This window comes from Neopelma chrysocephalum, unplaced genomic scaffold, assembly GCF_003984885.1.
Source record: "Neopelma chrysocephalum unplaced genomic scaffold, ASM398488v2 Primary Assembly neopelma1_22, whole genome shotgun sequence".
Taxonomy (NCBI): Eukaryota; Metazoa; Chordata; class Aves; order Passeriformes; family Pipridae; genus Neopelma; species Neopelma chrysocephalum.
The window spans coordinates 11233106-11249083 of NW_020897689.1; the positions used below are offsets into that span (position 1 = coordinate 11233106).

At 45.3% G+C, this 15978-nt stretch overlaps 1 protein-coding gene, 1 long non-coding RNA gene and 1 other non-coding gene across 7 annotated transcripts; all 3 read left to right on the forward strand.

The window, feature by feature from the left end:
• Window positions 1-2967: 2967 nt before the first annotated feature.
• TCF24 (transcription factor 24) lies at window positions 2968-9037 on the forward strand. Of its 2 annotated transcripts, none has more exons than XM_027690343.1 (4): window positions 2968-3040; window positions 5097-5188; window positions 6076-6485; window positions 8798-9037. In XM_027690343.1, the coding sequence occupies exons 3-4, from the start codon at window positions 6102-6104 to the stop codon at window positions 8909-8911; spliced, it is 498 nt and encodes a 165-aa protein (XP_027546144.1). In that variant the 5' UTR covers window positions 2968-3040; window positions 5097-5188; window positions 6076-6101; the 3' UTR covers window positions 8912-9037. The 2 variants fall into 2 exon arrangements, with proteins under 2 accessions (XP_027546144.1, XP_027545354.1); XM_027689553.1 differs by having other exon boundaries at window positions 2970-3040; window positions 5101-5188.
• A 3244-nt stretch (window positions 9038-12281) lies between these two features.
• On the forward strand, window positions 12282-15656 carry LOC113976232. Of its 4 annotated transcripts, none has more exons than XR_003537056.1 (4): window positions 12282-12571; window positions 13983-14099; window positions 14927-15048; window positions 15322-15656. It is a non-coding gene; the product is annotated as an uncharacterized LOC113976232 (long non-coding RNA). The 4 variants fall into 4 exon arrangements; XR_003537049.1 differs by having other exon boundaries at window positions 12283-12550; XR_003537060.1 differs by lacking the exon at window positions 12282-12571 and adding an exon at window positions 13383-13526.
• Window positions 15168-15247, forward strand: LOC113964740. Its single transcript, XR_003533278.1, has one exon. It is a non-coding gene; the product is annotated as a small nucleolar RNA SNORD87 (small nucleolar RNA).
• Window positions 15657-15978: the final 322 nt, after the last annotated feature.

Genomic DNA, 15978 nt, shown 5'->3' on the forward strand with positions numbered 1-15978 from the left:
AAAAGAAAAAGGATATAACTGGAAATGTTCAAAATACTTGTTTGGCTTTGGAATGCATTCCCATTATAAACATTGAGATTTCCCCAAGAAGCAGAAGTTCTGAATTTCAACATATTTTTATTCTTCTGTGGCTGTGTCCTGCCTTTTATTTGCTCCTGGGCTAGAGGTGGAATCTGTGGGACCTGAGCAGATACAGTCCATGTGTGGCTTCATGCGAGAATGGTATTATTTGGAGAAGTGACATTTCTACTAGTCCGTCAGGCACCAATAACCAGTAGGCAAATACACTTGAGAAACCCTTATACAGAAATGGGAATGAGACAAAATGAACAAATTGGAAAGAAATACCCTAAATGTTCATGCTGAATTGTAGCTATAAAACCAGAGAATAATTTGACATGAAGGGGGCAGAGTGTACCTGGAAAAATATCACTCTGTCTCTGGTAAAAATTTTTCTTACCTAAATCATGCTGAAAATCTGGCTCTTCTGTGGCTCTGGCATTTCTCAGATTTGAAATGTACTTTTGAAGGTAAGGCAGGAAAGTAATTCTCAGTCATTTGGGAAAAAAGAAGAAGAAACAGCTGCAGCAGCTTATTACAGTTTTAGACTTAAATAGTGTGTTGATAGAAGAAAATCACTGGATGTCTTTGTGGTTATAATGGTGGAGTCGTCTGGTGGGAGAAAATCTTCATGGACCAAAGAACAACTATTTCTACCTTTATATCTCCTTGGCTTTTTTTAAAATATATCTAAAGCACCTCTTTTATGGTAACAGGGTTAGCAGCCAGGGTGGTGTATCCAAACTCTGACCACAAATCTCGCCATGCCACTTCCCTAAGTGCACTCTGCAGCAAGCTGGTTTTGGCACTGTCAAAAAGATGGTAAGGGGAATTCCACCACCACTTTTCTTCCAGCTCCTTCCATTGGATTTCCTGCACTGAGGCAGAATACAGTGTGTGTACGGTGGGAAAGCCAAAAAAATACATAATATTGTGTCATCAATTACATCAGAGCAGAGAAGAAGAGCACAGCAGTAGCAATCTGCTAATTTAGGGTGGGTGGGAAGTCCTGGGCAGTTGGGACACCTGCTGTTAAGTTCTCTGTCAGTGACACGGCTAAGTGTCCCATAGCCTAGTGAGAACACCTCTTTGCGAGGCACTTGGGCAGGCAAACTGAGGACACCTCCCTGGGGGATGGGCCCGGGGTACCCCAGACTTGTGTGCTGGACCCAGTCAGTGCATGTTCGATGCTTACAAAATGACAGAGGAGCCCCAGTGGAACTGGGGCTGGAAGGCAAGTCTCCCTGCTCCCCAGGGAGTCTGGGGTCAGTTCTCCCACATCACACCACAGTGAGGATGTTTGAGTATAATTTTAAGGACGTGTTCAAGAACTGCTTGCTTGAGCCCCAGAGGCTGGCTGAGCATAGAGGTGTCTGGCTGCAGAGAGGATTCAGCAATTCTCACTTGGGCTGGAGGCAGCGTCGGAAACCTCGAGGCAAAAACGTGGCTCAGCACAGCTGCTTGGAGACGCCTCCCTGTCACCCAGAGAACCCCGGCCTTCACTCTTTTGGGCCCCGGGAGGCCAAAGAACGGTCTGTGGTGCAGGTGAAGTCCATCATCGTGGTCTTGTACGTACCGACATAGTAGCTTTTGAAAGAGTGGCCCGTGATGGATGAAGGGAGCCCCCCACCGAGGCTGCCAGCGTCAGACAAAGGTAAACGTTGACACACAGTTTCAGTTTTAGTTCCGTTTAATTTAGAATTTAGTACTTAAATTCAGAACCTTTAGAAAAGCCCGACAGCATCCCTCGCCGGCCAGCCCTCTCCGCCCGGCGGACGCGGCTCCGCGGGACTGTGGGTACCAGCCCGAGAGCACAAAGGCCGGCGGGGCCTGGGCAGGGCGGTGGGCGCCGGGCAGAGCAAGGGTCCCACCCGCGGGCAGCCCCTGCTCGTACCCCTCAGCGTGGCCGTGGTGGAACAGTCGGACTGGAGCGTTTTGCTGGCACGGCCCGGCGGCTGCAGCGGGCGCTCTCCGGGCACTGCCGGGCCGGGGCCGGGGCGGAGGGCAGGTGTCCGGCTCCCCCTGCGCGGCTGCCCCCGCCAGGTCCTCACCGGGCTTGTCCCTTACCGGGACTTCCAATTATGGCTGAAGCTTAAGTCCTTAATTTTCTTGGCTGCAAACCCGGTAACGAATCGCTCAGACTTTGTTTTTCCACTGCTCCCGAGGCTTGATTTATTGTGTCTCTGTTATCGCACAACCGGGCTTCGTTCCAAATGTTATTCTGAGCTAATTCTATATCCCGGTATTTATTTTGACTGTCCCTTCTCATTAGCGTTACTGATTTTTATTCGCTCCCCGTTCCCTGTTAAATCCCCCTCTCTGCCCGCCCGGGCTCGCCTCATCCCGTTCGTGTTTCCATCCCGCGTTGGACCCACGCGTGGGGGTCGGGCCCCGAGCGGTGCCTGGGCAGCCACGACCCCGCTCCCTCCTCGCATCTCACCCGGGGGAACCCTCTCGGCCCAGGGAACCTCAGCGAGCCGGAGAAGCGGCGGCGGAGCGGGGAGAAAGGACTTGCTTTTAACAGGGCATCGCCCGAGCTCTCAGCCCAGAGATTAAATTTCTCTCCTCCAGCAAAACCGTTATTTTATCCTAAGAAAAACAGCGCGGACGGGGCGAGCGGCGGCGGGACCCGCACGGACCCGGGGCCGGGCCGGGGGAGGGAGGGGAGCGCCCCCCGACAGCTCCGTGATTGATGACCCACCCGCCCGGGAAGGGGCGGTCGCTGCCGCCCGGGCTGGCGGGGGGAGCCCGGCGGCCAGGTGCGACACAGCCCCGCCGCATCCACCGCCGCGACGGCTTATAAGCGGCGCCGCGGGGCCGGACGGGGCGCGACGGGACGGGACGCGACAGGACGGGACGGGACAGGACGGGACGGGACGGGACGGGACGAGACGAGACGAGACGAGACAGGAGAGGAGAGGAACGGAGCGGAGCGGAGCGGGCTGCGCCGGGCTGTCCCGCTCCGCACTGGGCGGGAACGGTAAGTTCATCCCCGGGCCGGGCACCGCGGCGTCCTGCCAGGTCGCGGGGAGCCGCGTTCACCAGGCGGGGTGCGGGACGGGGACGCAGCAGCCGCCGCGTCCCGCACCCCTGGGCAGCCGGTGAGGGTCACCGAGAGCTCCTCAGTGAGCTCCGGTGCTACCCTCGCACATCGATAGGCAAGTTCCTATTTCCCTGCGCCAGAGAAAGGATTTTCCTTACCTGTTACCAGAGTTATGCAGAGAGCAAGGTCTTTTTAAAACCGATGCAAAATAATTCAGATTCACTATATTTTTTCCCCCAAGGAACAACGGAAAAGTTTAACTGAGGTTTCCACCGGTTTCTTTTCAGCCTGTGTGCTCTGCTCTGGCATTTTCAATCTTTTCCTTGTCCGTGTGGGCAGGTTGCCTTCATTGCCGTTTCGTTCACATGGAGTGTAAGACTAAAACAAGTGTTGTGCTGGTTGTTTTGATAAAAGATTTTAAACCAATTATGTCTTTGTAATGTCACGTTAAAATACAAATGCGTCTGCCCGCATTAGAAATACTGCACTAAAAATGCTTTAGAAACAATATAAATACTTTAACTTACTTTCACAGCCCCAGTTCTCTCTGCACATCAGGCGGCAAGTGGGTGTTTGCAAAAATTACCGCAACTGTTTAAAAAACAACCCTCTTTCTTGTAAAATTCTGAAGGGAAGATGACTATTGCCCAAAGGCGTTTTATTTACTTTAGTTTTCAGCAGCATTTTTTGGATCATGAGGTTTTGGTGACTCCTGGGTTTGTAGTGAGCACAGCACCCAGAGTGTGTGTCCTGATCATGCCGGGGAGAAGAGTGATGCTGCCCAGTCCCAGCGTGCAACAGAAGAGCTCCTGGTGCAGGAATCACAGTGGTTTGGCTACACATATCTACATACCTACAGCAGATCCTGTGTTTCTGCGTAGCAGATTTTCACAGACCATTTGCTGTTTGTACTTGATGGGAAGTCTGACAGTGGAGAAATTTAATTCAGAGTGAAATCTCTCATTTCCACAGATGAAACCTTTTACATTTTTTTAATATAGGCCTAGGATTTCATCTGATGTAGACGTGAACCTCCTAAAACAGAAACTCCTACTCCAAGGGTCACCCAAGGAGATGAGGCTTTTAGGTACATGCATTACTATGTAGTATTCCAGTTCTAAATCTGGTTATACACCAGCACGGCGAAATCAAAACTGTGTGTAAACCAGCCTTAGTCATGTATTTCATCGGAGGAGCAGGTATTTATACTAACCCAGTCTGTCCACATCCTTGGATATTCTGGACTTCTCCAGTAATCTGGGAAGACTTCCTTGTATCAGTGGGAATTAGATGGTATGGCAAATGAAAAGTCCTGCTGACAAACATAAACTTCTGCAGTTTTCATGATTGTCTTATTGATTGTCTTGATGTCATCTCTGCAATGATAATTTTTTTTAAACTGAAATGTATCCAGATCTGACTATGCCTGACACAATGAGAAAACACCAAGAAAAAAGCACATAGGATTTTTTTTATTTTAAGCTAGAGGCTAGGACCATTTTTCAGACCTTGCTCTAGACAAGCTCATGTAGTCTTAATGTGAGCTTTATTTTATATCAATCATAAATACCACAAGAAAAAAGAATAGTGAGATTTTTTTCTCTTTGGTTTACAGCTACAATGTGCACAAAATATTTCACAAATAATTTCAGTATAACCTGTACTGATATTGAAGAGACCATGACATGATAAAACTGTGAACCAGATTAACATCAAATTAATCGCAATAGAACACCTGAAATAATAACAATAATAATATCTTATAAATACCATCAAAGTATTGCAAAAAAGATTGTTTAGAAACCTTTCCTTGTTTTTGCTAGCAATCTTTGACTTCCGAGTGTGCTTGAAATGCTTTGCAAAATCAAGATCCAGTTCTTGTAAATTTAGACCTTCAGTCATTTATGTGCATAAATTTTATTTAAACTTTTAATATTACATAGTTTTTAAATGAAATTAAAAGGTTTAATAACTTGTCCTTGCCCTTGTCTAGCCAGACTGTCACAGAAACAGACAGTCCTAACACCTGAAAGCTGAAATCTGGGACTGCCAGGAGGGCTGCTTAACTGAGGACAACAGGATCAGGTATTATTCCAGCTAAGAATTGCTACAGTTTGGGGAATATTAATAGAGGAACTGAATTAATTAAAAGATTGTGAGTTGTTTACAGGCAGAACTGACTGACCAGCTTTTCTGAAAGCTGGGAAAAGACCTTGTGGACATTATTTTCAGCTTTGCCCAAAATAAGTTTTCGTCATTGTTTTCAAAAGGTTCTCTTGCCCCCCAATGGCTATAAAAGAGGTTAAAAGATTCTTTTGAAATTTGAAAATGTAGATGATACAGAACAAGCACAAAAATTATTTTAGTAACATTGGGGGTGGGACGAGAGGAGAAGTCAGTTCCTGATCCTTTAAAATTATGGACCAAATTTTACCTTTCAAAAGATGAGTCCGCGCTCTGTGGCTCCATTTATGCTGCATCTGAAAATGATATTTTTTCTTTCTGTAATCCATGAAGCACTGATCACCTGTGAGACTGTTGATAAAATGATTGCAGCTAAATAGAAAATATATAAATAGTCCCACACCCCAAACCATATGAAGAATATGTTTTAAAAATTGCATTTAGCCTAATTTTTAGTAGTTTGTAAGCGGAAACCACTGTGTCAGTGCTGCTGAGTGGTGACTATTGGATTTTCTCAAAAGCCATTTCTGGGCTATGAGTAACAAAAAATTTGCTCAGTGCAATACTTTAAAAAAAAATTATTAAATCCCAATCATTGAAGAGTTCAACTTCTGTTTCTCTACCTGTGTGAAATCAAATTTGTAAGCAGCCAGTAGAAAAGCAGCTCGCAGAGCTGCATCCCAGCTTTCCCTGGCACAGGCAGCACTTGCATTTCTGATCATCTTTGTTTTCAGAGAGTTTTGGCGCAGTGTAGCAGCTGCCCTTAGAGATGCTCTTCTTGCTTGCAGGACCCTCCTTGCCCGGGAAGTCACCAATGGACTGTGGACACTCAGCTGGCAGCAGCGAGGAGATCTCCAGCCCGGGCGCAGAGCCCGATTCCCTGCTATCTTCTGCTGCCGGTGGCAATTCCTGCCCTCCCTTGGTGGGTGCGCAACGGGTTGGGGCACCCCCGGGCCGACCTGCGGCCGCCAACGCCGCTCGGGAGCGCAGCCGGGTCCAGACCCTGCGCCACGCCTTCCTCGAGCTGCAGAAGACTCTCCCCTCGGTGCCGCCCGACACCAAGCTCTCCAAGCTGGATGTGCTCCTTCTGGCCACCACCTATATCGCACACCTCACTCGCAGCCTGCAGGATGAGGAGGAGTCACCGGGAGAGGGCTTGGGCACCCTCCGAGGGGATGGATACCTCCACCCCGTCAAGGTAGGAGAGCTGAGCAGCAGCTACCATCTTCTGTCAGTGAAGAAGCTCATTGGCCTTAGATATTTAGATGAAACTAAAGATTTCAAACTCATGTATTGTTGGTAGAGGTAATACATGAAAATCCTGTCTGGACCAACCATTGTGCTTAGGTGCTAGGGGCCTGATGGAAATATTTTGGAGCTTTGTCCCTCCAGCTTCAGGGACTTTGCACCAAAATATCAAATATAATGTAGGTCCAAACCTAGTGGGACTTGGTCCCTTGGAATTGAAGGCAAAGGGCAGCACCAGAGAAGTACTGGCACCTCTTTGTTCCCCACATGGAAACCTTGGTGGTCTCCCACCAGACCCATTGGATTCTGCTGGTAGCGTGTGTTTGTGGTGAGGTGATGCATGGTCCCGCAGCAGTGACCCCAGCCATGGCTGAGCCTGCTCTTCTTCTCCTGCCGAGGCAGCCACAGTATGGAAGGTGGCATTAATTACCAGCCACGTGTTAATTCCTTCCATAAAAGTGCTTTTATGAAGCATTTATTTTGTCTAGTTGGTATATACTCTTCCCTTCATCAAAAAAATCACAGTGATAAAGAAGGAATGAGAAAGGGGAACTGCTCTTGGAGAGGGCCTGGGGCTGGAAACTGTTTCCCAACGCATTGCTCACTGACTGATGGGGCTCAAATACCACGGGATATTTTCTTTGGCGCTGGTCACAGGGAATGACTTAGAGCACTGGGGTGTTTTCTTTTCTTTTTTTCCTTTTTTTTTTCTTTTTTTAAGAGTCTGAATTCAGAATGATTTAATTAAGTTAAATTGTGAAGTAATCTCTAATTTCTATAAAGTGCCCAATTCACAGGGAGTTCCTTGTTCGCAGTGCTGGTTGCTGTAAAAAGCATGATGTGAATACAGGCTTCTGGGGCCATTTAAATGATTAGCAGGCTCATTAAGAAAGCAAAACCTCTACATCAATTAGAAGATGGCTATAATATATGTAAAAAAATATTATTATGTATTTCAAAATAAGTTCAAAATAGCTTCTGTTAGTTTCCTGTCAGAGCAAAAGGATACAGGTACATTTTATCAGCTGCCAACTACTACTGACAGAAAAATACCCTGAAATAGCTACTACAGCAGTTAAATGATCCAGATGCACATTTCCCAGGCTACTGGAATAGAGCAATACTGGATTCACTTAAGCAATTATTTTTATAATTTTATTTATATATCATTTGAATGCATCTAGTTTTGAGATTCGATCAGCCTAACCAATATTTCTAATATTCCTGGTGGTAAGTGAATTTTTTTTAGTTGGCACTGGATGAAAGTGTCACAAATAAATCCTAGCATGTGCTTCAAAAACCCCAAAGTGCAGGTTATGAGACAACCTGTACAGATGAAGACTTTAACTGCATTGATATACCAATGTAAGTACAGTAAATGCAAATCGTGAGAAAAGTAAAATATTCAAGTACAGTTGTGTGTACACCAAATGAAAAATATAATTAATGACTAAACTCAGATGTCTCATTGGTGACAAACCCATAACATCATACTTGAAACAAAATTACTAAATGAGATCGTAGTCTTTCCAAGTCAGAATATGCTGCTGCTTTAGTCTTTAAATAAAAGAGCTCAGATGTAACTGCAGTATTAAGCTTCTCTTACCTAGAGGTGCAGGGCTGTTTGCAGTAAATAATTTGCTGGGGTTAAGAAACTCAAGATTTCAGAGTAAATATTTAACACCAGGGTAATTGATGATTCCAAAAATCAGTGAGTGGAAAGATTAATTGTTGCATCTGAAATCGCTGAACAAGAAGCTGCCAGTGTCGCCAAGGAGCAACCACATTCAATTCCCTTTAACACACAGTTTTTAGCAGCCCCTGTGCTGTGGTCAGCGTTGTGGGAGTTTGCACAGATGGGTGTGCACATAGAGCTGCAATCCCTGCAGGTGCAGGTGTATCCCTGTAGTATCCCTGGTGCCTTGAAAAGGAATGTATTGTTTTTCCTCTAACAGAACATCCACAACACAAACTGTGCGAGGATGACTGACCAGCACAGCCTGCTCCTGTCTGCTGGATCACAGTGGGGCTGGGAGCTGTGCCTTTAGATTAATTACCAAAGCAAATATCCAGGCTGAGGCTTCCTTACCAAGCTCCTAACATTTTCCAACAAATGACAAAATGGGAAATGTCTGGTGATAGCAACAGTTTCCTATTTTCTCGTACTGTGATTCCATCAAGACTTAAAGCTTTGCTGAGAACTGCAGTCAGAGTGCAAAGCTCCCAGGTATCTCAGCTCTGTGCTTGTCTCCTCTCTTACAGAAGTGGCCCATGCGTTCCAGGTTATACATTGGAGCCACGGGACAGTTTCTGACTCACTCGGCACAAGGAGACAGCGCAAACCATGGGGAAACATCAACAACTTCACAAATCTAATCTCCCTTCTTGCTTTTAAAAAAATTGTTATTTATTACAACTTATATATTTAAGTTAAAAAATAATATCTATAGACAAACTATAATTCCTGAAATACTGTTTGTGGAGGAGAATGAATTGATTCTTAAATGTAATTAATACCTCATTAAGTTAATGTGATGCATTTCTATCAGAGGACATTGTTGGGATCTGAATGAGGGGATCTGGAGGCGGCAACTGCAACCACCGACATGAGCAGCAGCCCAAAGGCAGAGCTGCCAGCAGAGTAGGTATCCTTGTTCCCTTGGGACAAGTGCTGAGGAAAAGAGGAGAGAAGGAGCAGTGGTACTGACTGAGTAGAGAGCAATACAGGCTTGGGTGACAGGCAAAGGGCAAGTCTAGAAATAGCAATTGTAATCCCACATGCACTTTCTCCACTGCTTAAAACCAGTGGCAGAAATCCCCCTGACCGCAGCCATCAGGTCAGAGCTTTACCCTTCAGATAATCTTACATATATGTAGCTATCGCTGGAAATGTGGATGCACGTTCACCTCAAGTAAAAATGTAATGAAACCTGTGTTGCACACAGAGCGCTGTGTGTGACAGCTGTGTGTTGGGCACTGCTCGTATCCATTCATAGGATTGTGCTGCATGTTATGGGGTTTAATGTGTGTTTGTTCCCCCGGCACAGCTATGTGTCTGCTCACAAAACCAAGGCTCATTTATCATGGCTTTCAGCGGGTTCACATATTGATGCAAATGAGCCCAAAGCGTTGGCTTGTTCGTAGCACACTTGTTCACTTAAACATCTTCTATATTTAGGCAAGAAAAGTTGAAACTATATGCACATGTCATCTGATGTATCAGTTCTGTAAAACACTGTATTTCTCATATGATTTGTTATTGCTGAGGTAAACATTCTATTAAATATTATTCAATGAACATTATATATTTTCTCAGTTCCAAAATCTGTATCAGTTTCTCGTTGTACAGGATCGATAGTTTCTAATAGTAATATTCTGCATTTATAGATGCTGTCTTCTTTCTGAGGGCTTCACAGATTAAATTTAAAAATGACATTTAGGAAAATGAAAATACTAGACAGACCAGCTTTCATAAAAAACGTATGGTAAAATCTGGAGCTCTCCAGCACCCCGGCAGCATTCTGAGCTTTTAACAAGATCGTTCTTTTAAACAGTAAACATACTTTTAATATTTTGAATACATTCAATATATATATTTATTTTAGGCATATTATTTACAATTGTAAGTGGTTTATTAGAAGATGATTATTACATAGTCGGAGCAACATGCAATACAAAAGGTACAGCATTTTGTGAACAAATTAAGTACAAAAGGGCAGTTTTGCGTAGAAAAGAATCTGCTCATAGAGCAATGTCTGACTTTCGAGAACTGTACATACTTTCCATAGTAGTAAAAAGTGGGTTAGCACTACCTCTTGTTAGTGGAGCAGCTGTTTGTACTTGGAGTTATTAACAGCGAGATGTGAAGGAGCGGCAAAGGGGGTGATACTTAATTAAGATGAAGGCGTGACAGGACAGTGAGGGACTCCAGGAGGATTACATCCTGCACAAGATGAGGGTGTAAAACACAGACTGCGCTTCAGAAGCACAGAGAATTCAAACCAGTTTTGTATGTCACTGAGATGTAAAGGAATGCATCAGGCCAGGGGAAGGAGGGCAAGTGAAATCTCAGCCAGCAGTCCATGTCCAACCTGAGCTGCTCTGTGCAGCAACCATCTGATAGTAAAAACAAGATGTGGATGAATTGCACATAACAGAATGGTGTGGGGAGAACACAAAGAGGGATAATGCTTTTCATGAGCTGCATGTGCTTACCTAGCCCAGAGGTGCTGGTTACTTCATAGACTCTTAAATAATACACCTGGAAGGGACAGAATTCAAGAAAGGAAAAAAAAAAAGACAGCTCCCTGGTTTTAAAGGCTTCTTCCTTTAAATGTAATTGAAAGATTCTGACTGCTTATCCATGAAGTAGAGGTTCAGCTTGGGTATCAGGAAGAACTTCTTCACAGAAAGGTTGTTAAGCATTGGAACTGCTGCCCAGGGAGGTGGTGGAGTCACCATTCCTGGAGGTGTTCGAGAAAAGACTGGACATGTCACTTAGTGCCACTTGACAAGGTGGTGATCGGTGAAAGGTTGGACCCAGTCTTTTCTGACCTGTGATTAAGCATGGAAAACTGACAATAGTAGAGGTCAAAAACATGGAAAGTTAAGAATGGATGGCACAGAGAACACATCTTTACTCTGACACTTATCACCGAGTTGCAAGACCAGTATCAGTTTCTCATTGTACATGATAATATTCTGAATTTAAAGATGCTGTCTTCTTTCTGAAGACTTCAGTTTAAATTTTAAAATGACATCTAGGAAAAAAAAGGAAAACAAAAATACTAGCCAGAGCAACTTTCACTAAAAACATATAGTAAAATCTGGGGCTCTCCACCACCCCTGCAGTATTCACAATAGAGTATTTACAATGCTCAGAAGACAGCCAGAGGACTGGGGCAGCAGACATTGCAGCTACTTTGTACCCACATTTGCAGAAATTGTGGCCACATCCGTAGGACTTTACCAGCATTTTATAGACTTATTAAAAGCCAATAAGAATACGCAGAATTACAACAGCAGTTTTTCACTTGAGAAGAACTCCCCATACTTATAAGTTGGGATTTTTTTTTTCACTGAGACAGATTATTCTGCATCAGAATTTTTATTCCTTTCCTTCCAGAACCAAGACACCAGGCAAGGCAACCCACTCCCTTTGACCAGTACGAGAGCTCTTGTTTACCATCAATTTACACACCAGGATCACAACAGAGCCTCTAAGCCTGTTCGTTTAAAACATGTTTGGTTCTAATATCACACTTCCTAGGAACAGTTAATATCCTCGTATGCTGAAATACAAGAGTTTGGCATTTAGCACTGGAAATATGAAAGGCCTTAGGAATAAAAGTGTACAATGTTTACACATTGCTATCAAAAGGTGGCATTTTTCACGGAGTAACCTAAAAGACCTCGGTTATTTTCAGCACACCTTTTCCCTCTGAGGGACGGGGAAGGCGAACTTCCCATGGCCACACGCAAACACCCTGCCCGTGTAAAGCCGGCTGCGCACGGACCTGTTTTTCCTAGTGCTCGCGGCCGTAACTCCAGCACCGTGCCCCGCGGTCACGCATTGCTCTTCCCTCAACACACATAACCCGCCACTCACAGCTTTTCCGCTTTTCCCCTTTTCCCTGTGCGCGCGCAGCCGGAAAGCGCCGCGCGCCTGTTCCGCCCCCGCCGCGCGGAGTATTTAGGGAGATCCCGCCACAGGAGTTGTCTCTTCCACGCGGCCCACGGCATCCGGGTAGGGGAGGGGAGCCGAGCGGCACCGGAGCGACCGCGTCTGCCCCGCCCGGGACTCAGCGTGGGTGGAAGGGTGGATGGATGCGGCGGGACCTGGCCCGCGTTTGCGGTGGCCGTGCCCCTCGGGAGCGCCCGTCCACGGGGATCCCGTGATAGCGAGGGGCGCCCGGGGGCGGGGGTTGCCCGTGTGCGGCAGCTCTGTGGCTTGTGAGCTGTTCCTCCGTGCCTCGGCCTCCGGCGTGGGAGCGGCAGCCTGGGAAGCCGAGTCTGGTGAATACAGATGGAAAGAGGGTACAAATGGGTACAAATTAAAAGAGGGGAAATTTAGGTTAGATACTGGAGGGAGATTCTTTAGTGTGGAGTGGTGAGGCACTGGAACAGGGTAGTTGTGGATGCTCCAGCCCTGCCAGTGTTCAAAGCCGGATTGAATAAGACCTTGAGCAAACTGATCTAGTGGGAGGTGTCCTGCCTGTGGGAGGTGTCCCTGCCCATGGCAGGGGGGTTGGGACTAGATGATCTTTAAGGTCTATCCCAATCTCTTAACATCCTGTGATTCTGTGATCCCGCTCCGCCGGGGGGGCCGTGCCGACCCCCCGGCAGCCGCACGGTGCTGTTTCGCTGCCCATGGGAAGAGAGTCACTCGAGCTCTCCCGTGCTCCTTCGAGCAGTTCCTCGGCTTGGCAATCCAGGCACATGCTCGTCTGAACAGCAGAGCGATTCTTGGTCTCTTCAAAGGAAATAGAAATGCCCCCAACTGTTTAATGTGAGAAATCCCGTCCTGGCAGGCCAGAGCAATGGCTGTAATCTCAAGAGTTGCAGGGATGGTTTGTTGGCGCTTTTCTAAACAATCAAAGCCATCACTTAAAAGAGGAGTGACTGTCATGCTGTTGTGAGCGTCTGTGCCTGGGTGCTGGAGTGGCTCAGCTCATGCTGACATTCCACCCACACAGGCTTCCCAGGAGCGTGGCAAGCATGTAAGACTCAGATGCTCCTAATTAGTGTGTGCCACTCCCCTGGCAAAGCCATGGTGGTTACTTCAAGCTACCTCTAGCTCATCTAGTCTTAAAAGGAATGACAGATTTGACATCTGAAGACACTTGGTTTTGCTGACAGATCGTTCTCATCAGCAAATGCATGTCCTAATTCTAAAGATAAATTACCTTCTTTTTCCTTTAGGGAATTTGGCAAGTGTTGTATGGTGACCCTGATCATGCCCTTTTTGGGTTGTAGGCACAGATCCAGAATGGTGGGTTCTGGCAGGGACAGGACCTCAGGGGTCTCGGCAGCCTCTGGGGTAATGCTCTCCTGCCAGGACTGCAGTGTGAGCACTGACCTCAACTCAACTGGTGGTTAAACATCAGTGAGTTCCCCAGAGTGTGGCACGTAAACTGAGGTTAAAGGCTGTAACCTGCCAAGGTGCTCATCTCCCCAGCCATGGCTCTTCATTAGGAGCAATGTAGTTGTCTTGCAATCAGTCATTCCTCACACTGCAGCTTGCTTTAGGAAAATAGTTGTGCCTCTGCTTAACCTTGATCTCATCTGATGCTCTCTGTAGTTTTCTCCCCAGGTAATTATAAAGGGAGCATGTGGTTGGTATTTCTTTGTCTGGCTTACTGTCCCCAAGGAAGTGTTAATGCTTTGTGCTACTGGCTCAGCAGTGGAGTTCTCTGAATCAAACATCTGCTTCTTTTCATTGTTTTAGGCAGCAAGTGAAGTTCAACATGAGTTTGTTACTGGCTCTGGGAATCTTCAATCTGGACTCTGCCACGCTGTTGCCTTGCAAGCAGAAAGATGTCACGTGAATTCTAGAGCTACAGAAGTAAATACTTTGTACTGTACTTAAAGATGCTGAGAGAAGCTTCTAGATCTAGAGTTCTGAAGCTGTTTAATGGCTTGCAAATTCTCTTACAGATGGAACAGAACTACCTATGATTGCATGTAGTAAGGTTGAGGTTGAAAGTCTAACAAAAGGTATTATGACAGCTATAAAATCTCTAAGACTTGCTCCCCAGAATAAAGCAGGTGCAATCCAATAATCCTGAAGGAATCAGAAAGGAGAGTTTTGTAATAATATCAGAGAGGCTTGTTTTTAACTAGGGAGAGAAACGAGTTCTGATTTGAGGAATTAACAGACGCTAGTTGGAAGTGAGAGACTGAAGTGAAGAACAGTGTGTTCAGATCACCATCCCTTGCACTTACCCATGTCAGACTTGGAATATATTTCAAAGGGAAAAGCGACTACGGTAGTGAACTTTACTTCTAGAAAGATATTTGGCATCTGGGGCTTGAATATAACAACAGGGAGGGTCCTGGATTTTTGTGCCCAAAGAGAGCTTTTTTTTATCTTGTTCCTGGCTATACTGAATTTGTTCTGTGGTTAGCAGTTAAAACAAAGGGTGTGCTTCTGTTTATGGAAGCACACCCCTTGAGACAAACATAACCAATTCTGTTGTATTTGATACCTGTAAAAAGTGACACTAGTCTTACTAGGGGCAGGAACTTGCTGGCACGATGATGATGACCCTTTGCCGTTTACCCAACTGAATGTTGTGATGAGCAGTGGTGTATCTGATGTGCCAGCCAATTGTAGGATTTTTACAGTTTGATTTGCTCCCGTCATTTCTGATGTTACGTATTCTTTTAAAGGTGACATCAGGTGACCATCTCCACTGTCTCCCAGCCTTGTGTATGCACTCCGAGCCAGCAGTAGAGTCCACTGCTAGTCTTCCCATTTTTGCTTAAGAGATCATGGGAGAGACTGTGGAGAGGTAAGGATAAAATGTCGTGCTCTTTTTGCAGGATGTTTTTTTCTGAAGAATACAATTCCTTAATATGGCTTCTCAAATCTAGTGATTTATAAAGGAATTCTATTTCAGTCTATTATTTTGCTGGCATAATGATGAGAACCTTTGCCGTTTACCCATCTGAAGGGGTTTTGATGTGTATCTTTGAATCTGAAATGCCAGTGAAAGTAATAACTTTGTATACAGATGGATTAAGGGTACAGAAAACTAACTTTTTAAAATTATTATTGCTCCTAGCTTGAAAAGAGCAGCCTGGAATGTGGAGTTCTAATGCACTTGGAAATGCTTCCATGGCCCTTCCTGCTTCTCAGAAATACTGCTTGATTCAATAATATTGCAGGGAAGTACCTGTTTGCTGAATATGTCTGAATAATCCTGGAATGAAGTTCAGGTGAGAGTGTCACTCTGGAAAGGGAACTGGCCTTAGAACTTGGTATGAATATTTGAGTGTATCAAATAAATGGATTAAAAGTGAATACAGCAAGGGTTAAAACGTGTAGGAAAACTCATTATCTTGGCTAAAGTGTTTACAATGTTAGTAGTGGGTATGAATAAAATCTTGGATTTCTGTTTTCAGTGACTCTTGTTTTTTCTTAAGGGTATGGGAACAGTAGCACTGTGGTACTGCTGGATGACATCCTGTATAGGATTCACACAAGCCTTAAATATTTAGCTTGTCCAGATTGACAGGAGGTCTGTACAATTTTATTGCTGCTTTTTTATTTAACATATATATCTTAGATGTAAAACTTGCTGAGGATTGTCTAGTGCTATATCCTTTCTAGGAAGATGAAATACAGGAAAGCCCATAGTTGGGGAAGCATACTGTATCTCAGACACCTCATCTTTTACCACACCATTCTTCACACTTGTTTTTGCAGTGAAGTAGAAGTG

Coding starts and splice junctions, on each gene's coding strand:
- TCF24 (XM_027690343.1), top strand. CDS start 6,102: ATGGACTGTGGACACTCAGCTGGCAGCAGCGAGGAGATCTCCAGCCCG. Junction 6,486..8,797: donor GATACCTCCACCCCGTCAAG/GTAGGAGAGCTG, acceptor CCTCTCTTACAG/AAGTGGCCCATGCGTTCCAG.